This window comes from Procambarus clarkii, chromosome 40, assembly GCF_040958095.1.
Source record: "Procambarus clarkii isolate CNS0578487 chromosome 40, FALCON_Pclarkii_2.0, whole genome shotgun sequence".
Lineage (NCBI taxonomy): Eukaryota > Metazoa > Arthropoda > Malacostraca > Decapoda > Cambaridae > Procambarus > Procambarus clarkii.
Genome location: NC_091189.1, coordinates 39,872,123 through 39,890,207, shown reverse-complemented (window position 1 = coordinate 39,890,207; position 18,085 = coordinate 39,872,123). Strand labels below are relative to the sequence as shown.

Sequence of the window (18,085 nt, the reverse complement as noted above, 5' to 3'; positions counted from 1 at the left end):
ACACAAAAAAAGTTACAATATTGATTACATGCAGGGTACAAGGCTGCTTGTCACAAGTTGAAAAGCTCCTCCAGCTCCTCAGATGGCGGGCAGGAACCGTGGATGCAGTGAGCATTTCCTCTCTGGATTGCCACACTAATGCGCTGAAAAAGAAAACTGGCAGCTCTAGGGTCTCTAGTTGTTTCGATTAGCTTAGACCCCAACTCTTTCAACAAGCTAGCAGCACTTTTACCCCAGGCACCAAGTGTCTCTGAGGTAATGGGGACAAAATTGTAGTGGTGCTCAAGGTCTCTGTATTTACGTGACTTGGCCGCTTCCCGGTGATTGGCAGCTCCTCCTGCTTGTGTAGCACTGAAGTCAACATAGGTATTGGCTAAAGTTGAAACGCAAGTGTAGTCCCACACCAACTGTCTACCATTCTTCCAGGGGTTCACCGTAATTCCGTCTGGGCGACCGACAGGCTCATCAGAGTTGCGGGACATTAGGTAACGGGGCTCTCTCTCTGCTGGACAACCGGCTGTGGTAAGGCTTCTCTTAATAATGTCATTAACCTCACCGTGTCTTGCATGCCATCCTCCCGTCCTTTGGCAAAGAAGGCCATGCCGTCCATATCTGTCGGCCTCTGCCTCGCCGCAAATACACCTGTATTCGGTGTGGATTGAGGCAGCGAGGCGGAGAGCCACGGCAATTCGGAGGGCCTGCGGTGTGAGACGGGTGCCGGTTGCTGACATTGGGGTTGCTAATAGGAAATCACCTGCATGGGGAGCTGCTACAGCTCTAAGTCGGGCAGTGTCATGTGGTGTTGTCGCAGCTTCTAGCAAAGTTGCAGCTTCTTGATCGGCAATGGGGCGATCCCAGCTGGATTGCTTATGGGCTTCAGAAGGCGGTGTTTGGGGTGCTGGTCCTGTGAGAGAGACCCATTTGGTTGTGCAGTCTGTGAAGCTGGGATCATGCACCCCTGCCTGTTGAACTAGGTGCTCAGGTAGGATTTCCTTTACCAAGTTGTCAGACCCCACTGAAGAGGACAGGAACGCTGGTACAGCAATTTGTGTTGCTGTGCGCACGCCAAGGCCCCCGAGTCTGACAGGAAGGGAGGCCTGTTTCCACTGTGAGTCGCTGAGGGAAAGATTGAGGGCTTTTTCTAGTGTTGATTTCAGCAAGCTGTCATACTCTTCTTATTTAATATTGTTGAAAGATGGCGAACATCTTAGAAAGTAGGTCAACCTGGGGAGGGACAAGCATCTGGTGATGAGGTAAAGTGCATCATGAGCATCGATGTCTTCAATCCTCTCGTTCATCCTCTTCAGGTCAGCGATACAGCCATTCTATACAGCCACCGTAGAGTTCGAACAACAGCAAGTGCAGAAAATATTTGAGCAAAATGAGACTTCATTCTGGAGAAGTGGTCAGCAACTCCCAATACAGCACGAAATGAACTGTAAACAGCATGATATGTTGACTCCAGCATCATACTGACGGAACCAAATGCATGAACAATGCTCTCTATACTCTGAAAGGCTTGACGGGAACTCTCTTCTGCTGCTTGCATAAACCCTTGATCAGTATATATATATATATATATATATATATATATATATATATATATATATATATATATATATATATATATATATATATATATATATATATATATATATATGTCGTACCTAGTAGCCAGAACGCACTTTTTGGCCTACTATTCAAGGCCCGATTTGCCTAATAAGCCAAGTTTTCCTGAATTAATATATTTTCTCTAATTTTTTTCTTATGAAATGATAAATCTTCCCTTTTCATTATGTATGAGGTCAATTTTTCTTTATTGCAGTTAAAATTAACGTAGATATATGACCGAACCTAACCAACCCTACCTAACCTAACCTAACCTATCTTTATAGGTTAGGTTAGGTTAGGTAGCCGAAAAAGTTAGGTTAGGTAGGTTAGGTAGTCGAAAAACAATTAATTCATTAAAACTTGGTTTATTAGGCAAATCGGGCCTTGCATAGTAAGCTGAGAAGTGCGTTCTGGCTACTAGGTACGACATATATATATATATATATATATATATATATATATATATATGCAATTGACAATCACAAAACACTGATCATTTTATGCGGAAAATCCACAGAGAAATATGAAATGAGGTGAACGTTTCGGCTTTGTTAAAGCCTTTGTCAACACCAGACTGACTGATCTGGGTCAGTCAGGTGTTGACAAAGGCTTTAACAAAGCCGAAACGTTCACCTCATTTCATATTTCTCTGTGGATTTTCCGCATATATATATATATATATATATATATATGTATATATATATATATATATATATATATATATATATATATATATATAATATATAAATATATATATATATATATATATATATATGTATTATATATATATATATATATATATATATATATATATATATATATATATATATATATATATATATTATATATATATATATATATATATATATATATATATATATATATATATATATATATATATATATATATATATATATGTCGTACCTAGTAGCCAGAACGCCCTTTTCAGCCTACTATGCAAGGCCCGATTTGCCTAATAATCCAAGTTTTCATGAATTAATTGTTTTTCGACTACCTAACCTACCTAACCTAACCTAACTTTTTCGGTTACCTAACCTAACCTAACCTATAAAGATAGGTTAGGTTAGGTTAGGTAGGGTTGGTTAGGTTTGGTCATATATCTACGTTAATTTTAACTCCAATAAAAAGAAATTGACCTCATACATAATGAAATGGGTAGCTTTATCATTTCATAAGAAAAAAATTAGAGAAAATATATTAATTCGGGAAAACTTGGCTTATTAGGCAAATCGGGCCTTGAAAAGTAGGCTGAGAAGTGCGTTCTGGCTACTAGGTACGACATATATATATATATATATATATATATATATATATATATATATATATATATATATATATATATATATATATATATATATATAAAATAAAAAAAATAATAGAGGTGGTAGGAGAGGAAAAGATTAAAGTATTCAGTGAGAATCCACAAGGTCTTCTCTGAACACTATTTATTTTCTTCTTCGAGGATGTGGGTCCCTTTAATTAAACCAGTGGTGGTACCCCTAAATATATATATATATTGTGACGATAATCTCTTTCAAGAGAGATTGAGCCTGCTCTTCCCTACATAATTCGCGTCATTCAAGTACAAGATACTATATTGAAGATACGTCCACCAGTATCGCCAAACGTTTTGCCCAGGAAGCAGAGCGTACCTTGCACCACCAGACATGCCGGCTCCTCCGCCCGCCTTCAATGAGCAAACTACCCATTCTCCGCCTGCCTGCTCCTGATTGGCTGGTGTTTCGCCGACCACACCTGCACCTGCACTCACGCCCACTACCTGAGTCGACGTCTGGGCCAGCACACGCCGTGTTCCTCAGAATATCTCTCTGCTCTTAGGAGTTGACATCTCTCTCTGGTAGACAAAGCTCTGGCTGTCGTGTACTAAGAGAGGTGGCAGCTTAAGCCAGTATTCTCAGCACCTGATTATATTATCATTATTGTATTGCACTTCATTTTATTTTAGAGTAAATTTTACAGCTATTAATTATTCATGTTGTTTTGTTTGTTGACTTATATATAAAATAAAATAAAACGTTTATTTAGGTAAGGTACATACATACAAGAAATTTTTACAAAGATTGGTTGACTTATAGGTAGAGCTAGTACATACAATGCCTAAAGCCACTATTACGCAAAGCGTTTCGGGCATGAAAAACTTAAATGACAAGCTTAATACTAATTGAGCATAAAGAGTAGAATGAAAACAAGAAATGAAAACATAGCTGAAAAAGCAGCACAAATACAATTATGTCGACAAACAGCGCTCTTTAAAAAAAACAGACATTGGTTGACAATAGAAGGGTAAGGTAGGTTACAGGGAATTTATTAGGTATAGCTTCGTTTTTATCTTAAACTCGTTGAGAGAGGTACAGTCTTTAACATGGTTGGGAAGGTCATTCCACATTCTGGGCCCCTTGATTTGTAGAGCATTTCTAGTTTGATTAAGTCGTACTCTAGGAATATCAAAACTGTATTTATTTCTGGTGTAGTGCTCATGGGTTCTGTTACAACCTTCTATGAAGCTTTTGAGATCAGGATTGGCATTATAGTTTAGCGTTTTATATATGTATAATACACATGAGAGAATGTGCAGTGACTTAATGTCTAACATATTCAGAGATTTGAGTAGGGGTACCGAGTGATGTCTGGGGCCAGAGTTGGATATTGTCCTAATAGCAGCTTTGTGTTGAGTAATTAGAGGACGTAAGTGATTTTGGGTAGTAGAGCCCCAAGCACAAATACCATAGGTGAGATATGGATAGATAAGGGAGTAATAGAGAGTCACCAGGGCAGGGCGTGGTACATAATATCTGATCTTAGAAAGAATGCCCACAGTTTTTGAAACTTTTTTTGATATATTTAGAATGTGTCCCTGGAAATTCAGCTTGTGGTCAATGAGAATGCCAAGGAATTTGCCATCTAATTTGTTACAAATTTGGGTATTGTTTATTTTGAGATTTATTTGATTAGAGGATTTATTGCCAAACAGAATATAGAAAGTTTTGTCAATGTTAAGGGTGAGTTTGTTGGCAGTTAGCCAAAGATGGACTTTATTTAGCTCAGTATTTACTGTGGCATTTAGAGCAAGGGGGTCAGGACTGGAGTAAATGAAGGTTGTGTCGTCAGCAAATAGAATTGGTTTGAGGTGTTGGGAGGCATTTGGAAGGTCATTAATGTAGATGAGAAAGAGGAGAGGGCCAAGTATGCTGCCCTGAGGAACACCAATGTTGATGGGTAGGGTGGGAGAAATTGTATTATTCACAGAAACATATTGGAGCCTGTCAGTAAGGTAGGATTTGAGGTATTGCAGGGAGTGTCCTCTGACTCCATAATGATGTAATTTAAGAAGAAGGTTTTGGTGGTTGACAGTGTCAAAAGCTTTACGCAGGTCCACAAATAACCCAACAGGGAACTCATTTTTATCAAGAGCTGTATGAATCGAGTTAAGCATACTAATAAGTGCATCGTTAGTGCTTTTTTGGGTCTGAAGCCATATTGGCAAGGGCTGAGTATATTGTGTTTGGCTAGATATGAGTAAAGCTGCTTATAGATTAGTTTTTCAAAATTTTTTGACAAGTTTGGCAGGATTGATATAGGTCTATAGTTGTTAACATTTGTGAGATCACCACATTTGTGGACAGGCGTTACTCTCGCTTTTTTTAGAATATTTGGAAAGGTTTGGAGTTCAAGTGACTTGTTGAAGAGCAAAGCAATAGCCGGGGCTAAAGATCTGGAGGCTTTTTTGTAAATTAAAGTTGGTATCTCCTCAAGGGCACTAGACTTGGTTTTAATGGAAAGGATTATCTCATTAACGTCAGTGGAATTAATAGGCTTTAGGTACAGAGACTGTGGATAGTTACCTGTAAGATAGTCCTTAATGTCAGTACTGGAAGATGGAATATCATTTGCAAGGGATTAACCAATGGAAGAGAAGAACCTATTGAACTCAATAGCAGAATCAGAGGCTGAAAGCTGACCATCGTTATTGGACAGGATTGTTGGTTTGTTATTTAAAGACTTCTTTGATCCCAATATTTGTGAAATTGTGCTCCAAGTTTGTTTAATGTTGCTCTTTATTTAGGTAAATTTATCTTCGTAGTATTTAGTTTTGGCTCGTCTAATTATCTTAGATAGCAATAATGAGTAATTCTTTGAGAATTCTTTGGAGACAATTCCTAACCTATACTTCTTCTCAAGGTCATGTTTTTTATTAATGGATTTAAGTATTCCCTTTGTAAGCCAGGGATTGTTAAGCCTTTTGGTTGTGACTTGTTTTGTAAGCATAGGACAGTGGGTGTTATAAAGGCTAAGAGTTTTTTGAAGAAAAGATTGCACTGCTAGGTTGATGTCCTCTATGTTACCTAACTCGGACTCCCAGTTGACATTATCAGCAGCAGTTATAAAATTGTCTATAGCAGTTTCATTGTGCAGTCTAAAACGTAACTCTCTTGACTCTAGAGGTGGTTTGCTAATGTTAGTTAAGAGAAAGGTGGGATAATGGTCTGTAGTGCTATCGGTGATTATACCTGAAGTAAGCGGAGAGGTTATGTTTGTCCAGATGTGATCTAGAGTCGTGGCAGTGCTATCAGTGATTCTAGTAGGTCTAGTGATTAAGGGTATGAGGAAGCAGGAATTCATACAGTTGAGGAAGCTAACAGCAGTAGGGTGTTCAGGCTCGCAGAGGTCAATATTAAAGTCCCCTGCGATAATTAGATGGTTTTTGTTCAGTCTGTTATCAAGTATTAGATTTCTAAGGTTTGAGTTGAATTCGGACACATCAATGTTAGGAATTCTATAGACTGCACCCACAGACAGGACAGACTCGGCACCCTTGACTCTGAAGCTGGCAAAGATATATTCCCCATAGCAGTCTCTAGTTCTAATTACTTTTAAGCATGTTAGTTCTTGGTGGTAGTAAAGAGCAGTGCCACCACCTCTCTGAAGTTGACGACAGTTGTGAATTGCCGAGTAGTTAGGCATGTTAAAGAGTTGAGTAGCATCCTCTTTCAACCATGTTTCAGTAAGTATAATAAAAGAGAATTTGTTGTCAATAGTTTCAATCAAGGCACTAACATCATCGAAGTGTTTACCTAGGGATCTAACGTTCAAGTTGATTACAGAGATATTGTGATTATGAGTTAATACATTGTTTACATCATGTGCTGCAAAATATCTGCAATTTAGATCATTAAAGTGATGATTGTCATAGATAGTGGATAAGAGGTTTAGTTCTGGGTCTATACTTGTCTGCATAAAAAAGCTGATTGCAGGAAAAACAAGGCAAATTACAAGGTAGAAATAAGCTATAAAATAGGGAAAAATATGTACACAATACTGCACAAAACAAACACAAAATGAATAACAAAAGAAAAAAATGAGGTAGCTTACAAGGGGCTTACAGGGGTACAATGGAGTAAGGGAGTATGGCTAGGCTAGGCAACCTAGGTAATAAATGAGATTAAAGAAAAAACATATAAACATGGACTATACAAAACACAAGATATAGACATACAAAACAAAAATATAAACAAGAATAAGCAATACAAAAACAAATTGAGCAAAAAAGAAAAAATGAGGTAAATTGCTTACAAGTACTCTCAGGTACACTGTAAGTAACAATTTGCAATTTGAGATGCAGGCAAAGCCAGGGGTACAATGGAGTAAGGGAGCATGGCGAGGCTAGGCAACCTAGGTAATAAATGAAATCAAAGAAAAGTTGAATAATAAACATTGGCAAATTTAAGCTAATGATTATTAACTATAAATAGTTCAGTTATGACTGTATAATTAATAAGACCTGAAGAACTATTAATGCACTCAATTAAATAATTTCAGTAAATGACTAGTTAAAAGTTAAAAATTAAGGCAGAAAATGAACCAAGGAGACTTAGGATACCTAGCCCCACTAGCTGACAGGGGGTTAATTAAGTTAATTCATTGAGAGTGATAATGTGGTGAGACAAACCACATTGGGAGAGGAAAGTGTTGAGGTTCTCTTCTTTAGTAATTGTGAACATTTTGCCCTCTGCGGTTTTTCTCACCTTTATCAGTCCATCTCTAACGAAGCACTGATGAATAGCATCTGGGTTTTGTTGACGGATTTGACGTAGGCGGTAGAGGAGTTGCTGTCTGTTCCTGGTCAAGCACTCGTTGATGTATAATCCCTTCCGTTGGGATGCAGCTGTCCGGACAAGATGGGATTTCGTGAACTGGGAAGTCAGCTTCAGGCGAATTTTCCGCTGGTTTTGACCTGATGGATTCTTTTTGCCTACTCTGTAGGCAGCAATAACGTCAGTTTTGTTTAGAATGACCTGCAATTTGTTTTTTATGAGAGCCTGAGCTATTTCGACACAATTTTCACCTACATGTTCCACAGGTATATCTTGGGACGACACAATAACAGAGTCTAGCAGCTTTTGCTGGTCTTGTTCTTCCTGGGAGACGGAACGTTGGGCTGAAAATGTACTGATACATGCAGTCATTTTGCTGAGAGCTTCCTCCTGTTTTTTTACACTTTGACTTGTTTTGAATTTTACGTAAGCCAAGGGATTGTCTTTGTTCATATCTTGTTTTCTAGAGTAATTAAAATTTCATTGTTTATACTTTGTGTTTTGTGTGTCTTCCCATTACCTTACCACAGACAAACAGGCAAGCAGTCTCTTTTTTTTCTGTAAATGTGACAAAGCATTGCCACCTGCCATTGGAGGACTGCCGAACATCAACACTCCAACACTTTACCGTCACAATATAAATATATATATATATATATATATATATATATATATATATATATATATATATATATATATATATATATATATATATATATATATATATGTCGTACCTAGTAGCCAGAATGCACTTCTCGGCCTACTATGCAAGACCCGATTTGCCTAATAAGCCAAGTTTTCATGAATTAATTGTTTTTCGACTACCTAACCTACCTTACCAAACCTAACCTAGCTTTTTAGGCTACCTAACCTAACCTAACCTATAAAGATAGGTTAGGTTAGGTTAGGTAGGGTTGGTTAGGTTCGATCATATATCTACGTTAATTTTAACTCCAATAAAAAAAATTGACCTCATACATAATGAAATGGGTAGCTTTGTCATTTCATAAGAAAAAAATTAGAGAAAATATGTTAATTCAGGAAAACTTGGCTTATTAGGCAAATCGGGCCTTGTATAGTAGGCCGAGAAGTGCGTTCTGGCTACTAGGTACGACATATATATATATATATATATATATATATATATATATATATATATATATATATATATATATATATATATATATATATATATATATATATATCTACAACCCCTATATATAGTAGATATATATCTACTATATATATATCTATGTAAACAATGTCTCCGGACCTAGCAACCCCTCACTCATGTACCCAGCAATATTGTTTTCATTGATTACCACTTCAGTAGATATTCTCTGCCACTGAGGCTCATTATAATCTAGCCCGCATTTGTTATCCAAAACTAGAAGGAAAATTTCAATTTCCTAAAGGTTATTTTTTTTAATGTTTTTTTTGCGACCATGTCTATGTGTAAAAAATCAGACACAAACTGTGAATTATGTTCTTTTATTGACAATTGACACATAATAAATGCTTATTTATGGGTGGAACCTATTCAATTCAATAATATATTTCTAATTTTAGGAAGAATATAGAAAAATAATATGAACTTATTTAATATATACTTATATAATACTTATTTTTAATATAGACTTAGTATAGACTTTAGACTAGTATAGTATAGACTATAGACTAGTATAGTATAGACTTTAATCTAGACTATATATACTTATTTTTAATCTTACTTATATTTAATATAGAACTTATATAATATTGCTTGAAATTCTACCAAAAAAGACTCCTCATTCTCCTCGATCTGTGAAGGGTTCTCCTCGTTATGTGAAACACTGAAGTCGTTGTGGGACGACATACCTTCCTCCTCTGATTATTATCTGTTCAAAGACAAAGAAAAAAGTAAATTCATATGCAGAGTTAATTATAATATTGGTGATGGATAAAGCAGCGACAAATGTAACACAGTTAATGGTGGTTGTGACAGGTGTAATGTTGTTCTTTTTTGCAGGGATTTTCCTGAGCAGGCCTTAAGCATATGGCTGGCCCAATAAATGTTACTTATTTCTTGTTTTACTTATGCAGATTATGAGTATTTAGGACTCTTATGTTAGCTTCTGTAAGATTATGTCCAATGTGTTTAACAACTTCTGCTCTCTTGAATCTAAGTTGAAATCTTATTGGGTTTGTAACTGTGCACTGTGTTAGATAATGTTCCAGTGGTCTGTCGTTCATTTCTCCACAGTGCTGACATTTCCTCTCATCTTCCAGAACCTATAAGCCTATTTCCCATGCTCATGGGTATCCAAGCCTGATGTGTACTTCTGTTGCTGTACTGCTCCTTTCATCAAAATAAGTGGTTCGTAGTTGGCTGAATTCTTGTACCAACCCGCAGATCCTGATGTTGCAACTGCTGTGTTGTGGTCACTGTACATCACCTGCATTTCCCTATTTCTAATTACTTTCTTAATCTATGATAAACTCTGTGGTACGTAAATGTCTACATTTCTTCTCTTAGTTGCAAGTTTTGCAGTTTCGTCTGCAATGTCATTTCCTTTTATTCCCACATGACTTGACACCCAGTTGATAAGTACCTGACGACCTTGACGCTTGAGAGTTTGCATTAATGATATGACATTTGTTATCAGATGGATGTTGTCACGTATGTGTTCTTATTTCACGTAAGGTTTCAGTGACAGTTCTCGAATCTGTATGAATGATAACATGTTGTCGGTGTTAAGCAAGAGCATGTTCCAAAGTCTTTTGAATGGCTAGCATCTCTGTTTGTAAAGTCGAACACCTGTTTGAGAGTCTCCAATTAACTACAGAATTTCCTGCCTTAATTATAGCTCCGGTTTCTTGTCCCTGCTGGTCTACTGATCCATCTGTGAAGTATGTGAAGCTGTCAGAATCCAAGTTTTCTTCTATAAGCATCAGTGCAATATTACGTAGCAGATGAGGATTAGTCTGGCTCTTTTTTCTCGCCAAGAACAATCTTGGAACAATGAACATGGCAATCGTGTCAAGACTGCCATGTTCATTTAGAGTTTGACACCACTCAAACCATCTTGCCTCCTTTACCTCTCTAGAAGCTCGTCTTGTTTCATATATCACCGCTCTTAGCAGAGTTCTTCCTTCTGGTGTGGGGTTTCTCTTTAAATGTTTTCTGAAGATGTTGACTCTGTGGTTGTGTTCTTTAACTTGATTATTATAGAACCAATAGTTCCTTCGTTTTGTGTTTCTTGGGATAATGATTGGAATAGCTTTGTTTGTAACCGCTGCAATGGCTTCCTGCAGATTGGTCTCGTGTATGTTCAAATCCTCAGGTGGCGTGTATGTTGCATACCATTTTTCACGTTCCTCTTGGTATATATTCCAGTGGGCCTTTTTTAAATTCCACCTAGGTTGTGTAGGTGGTGTAGGAGGTGGTTCTAAGTTTATTGTGTTATGACAGTAGCATAGTGGTCACTGGTGATCACCGGGTCTACTTCCCACTTCCCCTGATGCTTGAGTGCTGGTGAGATTAATATAAGATCAAAGAAACCTCCTTGAATGTGAGTGGGTTCCCCATTGTTGAGAAGTGAAATCTCAGGTACTTCCCGCAGAGCTGCAGCTAAATTGTGCCCATCTGCATTGGCTGGCCCAGTCACACCTAACTCTTGATAATGAGCATTAAAATCTCCAGCAATAATTTCATTTTCCTGCGTATCCAAGGCAAGCACTGCCTCTGCTTCAAGTTTACGTCTAGGGGGCTTGTAGACTTTGTATATGAGGAGCTCAATATTTGCCATATTCACTGTTACTACTAATACCTCTACACCATCCTCACATGAAACTGGATCTATTTTCTTGCTGGGTATAGTGTTCCTGACTAGGGTCATTAACCCTCTTTGTCTCCCCTGCTCATACGGTATAACATAGTGCTGATATCCAGCTAATCTGAAGGACGTCGTGGCTGGGAAAAGTTTCTTCCAAAGCGATTATATCTGCTTTAGTGCTGATTGCAGCCTCCTGAAGTGTGTGGTTTTTCTTTCCAAGACCTTGTATGTTCCAATGCAGTATTCGTAATGTCCAGACGACGGTTCCGGCTGGTGTTGCATGTTCTAGTAGAACTCTTCTTCGGAATCGACCTCTATATTCTCCACGTCGCAAGTCGTGTCTCTGCAAATCAGACTGCACCGATTGTTCGTGGCCGTTTCTTGTTGTCGAAATCTGTACATCACTGCCCTCCAATATTTCGTTGTTGATGTTGCTGCATATTGGGCTGCATTGATTGTACGTGCAGCCTTTTGTGTTGTTGGAACCTGTGCATCTCTGCTGTTCAATACGTCTTTGTTGGTATTGTTGCATATCAGACTGCATTGGCTGTTGTTGTCTGTCTCTTGTGTTGTAAGATTCTGTTGATCTTGAGTGGTCACTGCTTCTTGCAGTTGCTTTTGTAAATGTTGATGTTCTGGTGTCTTGACTACCTGACTGTTGTTGGTAGTCTGTATGTCCATGTTGCGTTGTTTGTCTTGTGCTCCATCTTGTCTGGACTGTGTATTTCTTGTGTAACTGTGGTCTGCTGCACGATCTTGTCCATTATCACACAAGTGATATCTTGAGTCTGTTGTTGTCGGCGTTCTGCGTCATCTGTAGGCAATTGATATTGCCATTAACGCATTGTCATCACGATGATTTTCAGCTGGAGCTCGGTAAAACTGTAAATTTGTTGTGTTGTTTCCGAAAGATCTCTGCTGTTTTCATTTTTTTGCTTATGTTTCGAGATTCGTGAAATTTTGTTTTGTGAGAGTGTATCTCTGCTGTGGACGTACACGAGTGTTCCAGACGTTGGTGTTGGTGTATGTAGTGCTGGTCTGTGTGTTTATCCTGGCCTGAGCTGTCTGCACTTTTTCTTTCCGCACAGAGCAGGTTGTGCTCCAGACATGATGTTTGCCTCCACAATTTGGACATTTGGCTGTTGTGGTCTGGTTTGCCTTGTGCTTGTCTATACAGTCTTTGGTTGGATGTCTCAGGCTGCACACTCCACATCTCTCCTGTCCGGTGCAGCGTGATTGATAGTGGCCGTATTTCTGACACCTGAAGCAGCGTAGGGGGTCCGGGACGTATGGACTCTGTCGGTATATTCCCCAGTTTCCAAGATTGAATTTTTCTTGCACATGTCCCATGACGGTCACCAGAACCTGACGTGTCGCTGTCTTGTCTGCTTTTGTGCGGCATCGTTCCGCATTCAGGATTTGCTTGTGTTCTAGTACTGGATCCAGGGGAAAGTCGATTGGGTATCCCAAAACCACGACTTGTGTGCGTCTTTCTGAAGGGTCCAGCTTTTCCAAGCATAAAGGTTTTCCTTGCAGGACGGTTACTCTCTCTTAGTAGTTTGCAGTCTGTTGGTCACGTGGTGTCACTATAATTTCTCCATTCATGTTGATTCTGATGGAAAGTTTGAGCTCTATGTTTTTTTTCCATTGCTGTTACTACTTTATGTGCTGTAGGAAAGTGGTCTGTCTGTATTATCTTGAATTTTATAAGATGTGTAGAGTGTGACGATGTCTGGTGTGAGACTGTTGGTGTCCTCTCCTGTCTCACACTGTTGTCCTGTGGCTGGGTTGTGGACATATTGGTGATGGATAAAGTAGCGACAAATATAACACAGTTAATGGTGTGTTGTGACAGGTGTAGTGTTGTTAATGGTGGTTGTGACAGGTATAGTGATGTTAATGGTTGTTGTGACAGGTGTAGTGATGTTAATGGTGGTTGTAGAGACTGTAGAGTATACCTAATAATTATAGAGAATGATTTAACATTAACTTGCAGTTTACCAAAACTTTTAATAAGTGTAAGAACCATACGCCTAATACATAGCGTTTCTGCCCGTAAAGCTGTACGTGTTATTGGCTCTGCAAGAATGTAAAAACACCAATATTATGTATTCTTACAAACCCATTGTACCTTCTTGTAAATAAATAAATAAATAAAAATAAGTAAATAAAACAACAACCTGTAGAAATTACGCATTAATTATCCTGAGTGTATTTCCAATTTCCAAATAATTACAATAAATGTAACCTATATTATTATAATCTATATTATGTTCCATAATATAGATGTCTTCCCTGATATATGCTGTGTATAGTAGTGGCAGATTGCTACTTATTAGTTACTCAGTAAGTGCAGTTCAAGGGAGGAAGAAATAACATGGAGTCTACCTGTGGCAACACGAGACATTCCCGGGCGCCATTAGGGCCCCACGCAGCCAGGCTCCCCAGAATCTCCAGAGCCTATTATCAAGCCGTATCAACTCTTTAGTTATAAAATGGTTATATTTTACTAACCCATTTAACTGTAGTACTAACATTAATTTAGTAGCATATTTATTATCCAGTATTAGTGGTATAGGCTACGTATATATACCCGCCAAACTTGTGAGTAAGATAACACCCAGCAGGATAAATTTTAAATACAGTCCACTCTTAAATATACGGTTCATTCTTAATTAGTCTAGTCTAGTCTAGTAGGCATCCTTCAGTCTCGGGAGACTATGGAGTTGCGCCCTGGTTGTCAGTCCTGGTGCAGCGTCTGGTGTGACTGATGAGGCCAATCCGAGAGTGGCAGTCCATCCCACACTGAGCACAAACGAAGTCCGATTCTGGTCTGTCTTCCAGGCTACCGGCTTTCCTTCTCTGTCTCTTTGCCTCCGATTCCTTGGCAAGTGACTCCTCGAACTTTGAGAGACCTCGTTGAACAGACTGCCCCCAGGCTGTACGATCTGCAGCCAGTGTTTCCCACGTAACAAGATCGACGTCCATGGCTTTCAGGTCCCCTTTTGCATACGTCTTTGTATCATAGCTGGGGCTTGCCTGTTGGACGCTTTCCCTGCATCAGCTCTCCGTACAGGAGATTCTTGGGGATCCTGCCGTCGCCCATTCGCACAAAGTGCCCGAGCCAGCGCATTCGTCTCTGTTTCAGCATTGTGTACATGCTGGTGATTCTTGCTCTCCCCAAGACGTTGTTGTTTGTCAGTTTGTCCTGCCAGGTGATGTCCAAGATGTGTCAAAGGCAGCGCATGTGGTAGGCATTCAGCTGTCTTTCCTGATGGGCGTGGAGTGTCCAAGACTCACTGCCATAAAGGAGAGTGCTCAGGACACAGGCTCTGTAAACCTGAATCTTTGTAGACTCAGTCACCCTATTGTTGGCCCACACTCTCTTTGTCAGTCTGGACATGGTAGTAGATACCCTACCGATACGTTTGTTTAGCTCCGTATCAAGAGAGAGGGAGTCAGAGATTGTGGAGCCCAGATACACGAAGTCGTGAACGACTTCCAGTTTGGAATCGGAGATGCCAATGTCAGGTGGGGAGTCCACTCCTTGTCCCCATGACTTGTGTTTTCTTCAGGCTGATGGTGACTCCGAAAGCCTGACAGGCCTCGCTGAAGCGGGTTATGAGCCGTTGGAGGTCTTCAGCTGAGTGGGCGGTGACTGCTGCGTCGTCGGCAAAAAGGAAGTCGCGCAGACACCTCAGCCGAACCTTCGTCTTGGCTCTCAGCCTGGCGAGGTTAAAGAGCTTTCCATCCGACCTGGTCCGGAGGTAGATGCTTTCCGTGGCAGATCCGAAGGCGTGCCGCAGCATAACTGCGAAGAAAATCCCGAATAGGGTTGGAGCCAGTACGCAGCCCTGCTTTACTCCACTTTGGATGTCAAAGACGTCTGATGTTAGGCCATCAAAGACCATGCTGCCCTTCATGTTCTCATGGAAAGTTCTGATGATGCTGAGGAGCCTGGGTGGGCATCCGATCTTGAACAGGCCATCCCTGCTGACGAGGTCGAAGCCCTTCGTCAGATCTATGAAGGCTACGAAGAGTGGCTGCTTCTGCTCCCTGCATTTCTCCTGCAGTTGTCTGAGGGAAAAGACCATGTCGATGGTGGACCTGTTAGCTCTGAATCCGCACTGTGATTCTGGATAGACTCTCTCTGCAAGTACTTGGAGCCTCTTCGGTGTGACTCGAGCAAACAGCTTTCCGACAATACTGAGGAGGGAGATTCCACGGTAATTGTTGCAATCGCCCCTGTCATCTTTATTCTTATACAGCGTGACGATGTTGGCATCCCTCATGTCCTGTGGCACCTCTCCTTCTTCCCAGCAGAGGCAGAGAATTTCATGCAGCTCCATGAGCAGGTTACCTCTGCAGCACTTTAAGGTCTCAGCAGGAATGCCATCTTTGCCAGGAACTTTGCCAGAAGCAAGGGAGTCTAGGGCCTCGCTGAGTTCTTCCACGGTCGGTTCGCTGTCGAGCTCCATTAACATAGGCAGACACTCTTTCTCTCCAGGGCGCAAAGCCTGGGTAGGTAGATATGGAGGAGAAGCTGTTACCAATGCAGCAGGTCCCCCCCCTCTCCACGTTACTGAAATTATCCAATTGAAAAGCAAATGCCAATACACATGGTTCAAGCACCGTCGCAGGAGCTGCCAGAACGAGGTCGACGTCAACAACGCCTTGGAGCCTTAGGGGCTCCAACTCCGGATTTTTCCTCAAGGTTGACTCCTGAAGCCTTTCCCAAAAAAGAGGTATGGCCGCAAGGCAGCGGAGGTTTAAAACAAGGGTTTTCCTTCCCCTAGATGAGCTGCCTTCCCAGGATATCGAGTCCCATCTACCCGGAGCAGCTGGTTTTAAGGCGCCAGAGGCACGCCTTCGCCCATTCTCCTGTCAGTAAAAGCAGTTCCGCCGGACTTAAAGACTAAGGCACCCGTGCAGGCCAGGAGTTGACTTGGTTGTCGTAGGCTATTTGAGAGTATTCTTAATTAATAATAATATATTTAAAGCAAATTTTATAAGTAATTATTTAATAAATAAATCAAATAAATTCTTGCTGGGAAAATTCTTCTCAGACCATAATCAAAGGCTCCAACCTTGTGAACACACACCACCTGACATGGCCTACCCCCCTTTTTATTTTTCTTACCCCTCTTCCTTTTTTTACCTATCCTATCCTTCCTTCATCCCATTATTACACTCATCCTATTCATGCCTTTCATCCACTTCTTATCTTTCACCTTAGTTTACCTTTTTTCTAGGATTTAACTTCATCTCTTACCTGCTCCCCACCTTGAAACTTACCTTCTTCTAGGAATTACACTCCTCCCTAACCTGCTCCTTACCTCAATCTTGCCTTATTTATAACCCGTGCCTTCCTTTCTCTCATCACATACGACGCAATAATGGTCTAGGGCAGCCTGAGACATCGTCGCTTCTTCATCTTTTGGTCATCATATCTATAGAAATTTGAACAAGTTGAATTTGGCAAGATTTAGTTAAATCTAAAGTCTTTTAAGATGCATTTTAGTAGGACATAATAAATATGCTTAAAATTAGTTAGTTTTCGCACCCGTTAGTTAAATTTGGATGGGATAAGTTAAATTTAAGTAAATTTAGGTTAGGTTAGGATGGGATGGACAACCCTAGGTTGGGACGTTATGGGGTTAATATCCATTTTGATAGGATAAATGTAGTAAGATATAGCAATTTGTGTGAATTTAATTAGATTTACTGCCCTAACTTAACCTAACCCAACCTGTTCTAACCTAACCCAACCTGTCCTAACCTAACCCAACTTGTCCTAACCTAACCCAACCTGACATAACCTGACCCATCCTAACCTAACCTATCGTTACACAACTAAAGCTAAATCCAATCAGACGACTGCTGATTGGATGCTGGGCGATTTGCCTAAACAATTATGGGTAACATGCTTGGAGTGGTTGTAACAAGGGGGTATTAATAAGGAATGAAAAAAATGCATATAAGTTGAATGAGATCACAAAATACTGGTGACTAGAACAGTTCGACATAAATAATGTTGTTGAAATATCTATAGAAATATATGTGTGTATGAGGCTTGTGCACTTAGGATGCTAGATGTGGAAAACATATCTGTAAAATTCTGTCATTTGGGGAAGTTATTTTGGGTAAACAAAGCATATTATAATTGATATTGTAGACATAACTAGGAAAATGTTTGTGCAAGTTCAGTAATGATTATAATTGAGCAAGTTGTATATCTTAATTGTGCAGGTTGTGTAATTGTTTTTGTGCAAATTATGTATTGAATATATTTGTGCCGACTGTGAATTTGTGCAAGTTGTGTATTAATTGTGCAAGATGTGTAATAATCATGCAAGTTGTGTATTAATTGTTAATGTTTTGTATATGTAGTTGTGCACATTGTGTATTTGTGCTAGTTGTGTATAGATTGTATTGTGCAAGTTGTGTATTAATTGTGCAAGTTGTGTATTAATTGTGCAAGATGTGTATTAATATTTTTTATGTTTTGTAATTGTATTTGAGCGA

The 18,085-nt window shown here is 39.6% G+C and overlaps 1 protein-coding gene across 1 annotated transcript in view; it reads right to left on the bottom strand.

Annotated features, from left to right (window-relative positions):
* Positions 1 to 9,284: 9,284 nt before the first annotated feature.
* Positions 9,285 to 18,085, bottom strand: part of LOC123758038 (uncharacterized) — a 150,831-nt gene continuing 142,030 nt past the window's right edge. The window contains exons 6-7 of the mRNA XM_045742222.2: positions 16,897 to 17,010; positions 9,285 to 9,622 (exon numbers count right to left, since the gene is read on the bottom strand). Of these exons, the coding sequence (XP_045598178.1) occupies positions 16,962 to 17,010 (49 nt within the window). The 3' untranslated portion in view covers positions 9,285 to 9,622; positions 16,897 to 16,961. The remainder of the gene's footprint in view (positions 9,623 to 16,896; positions 17,011 to 18,085) is intronic.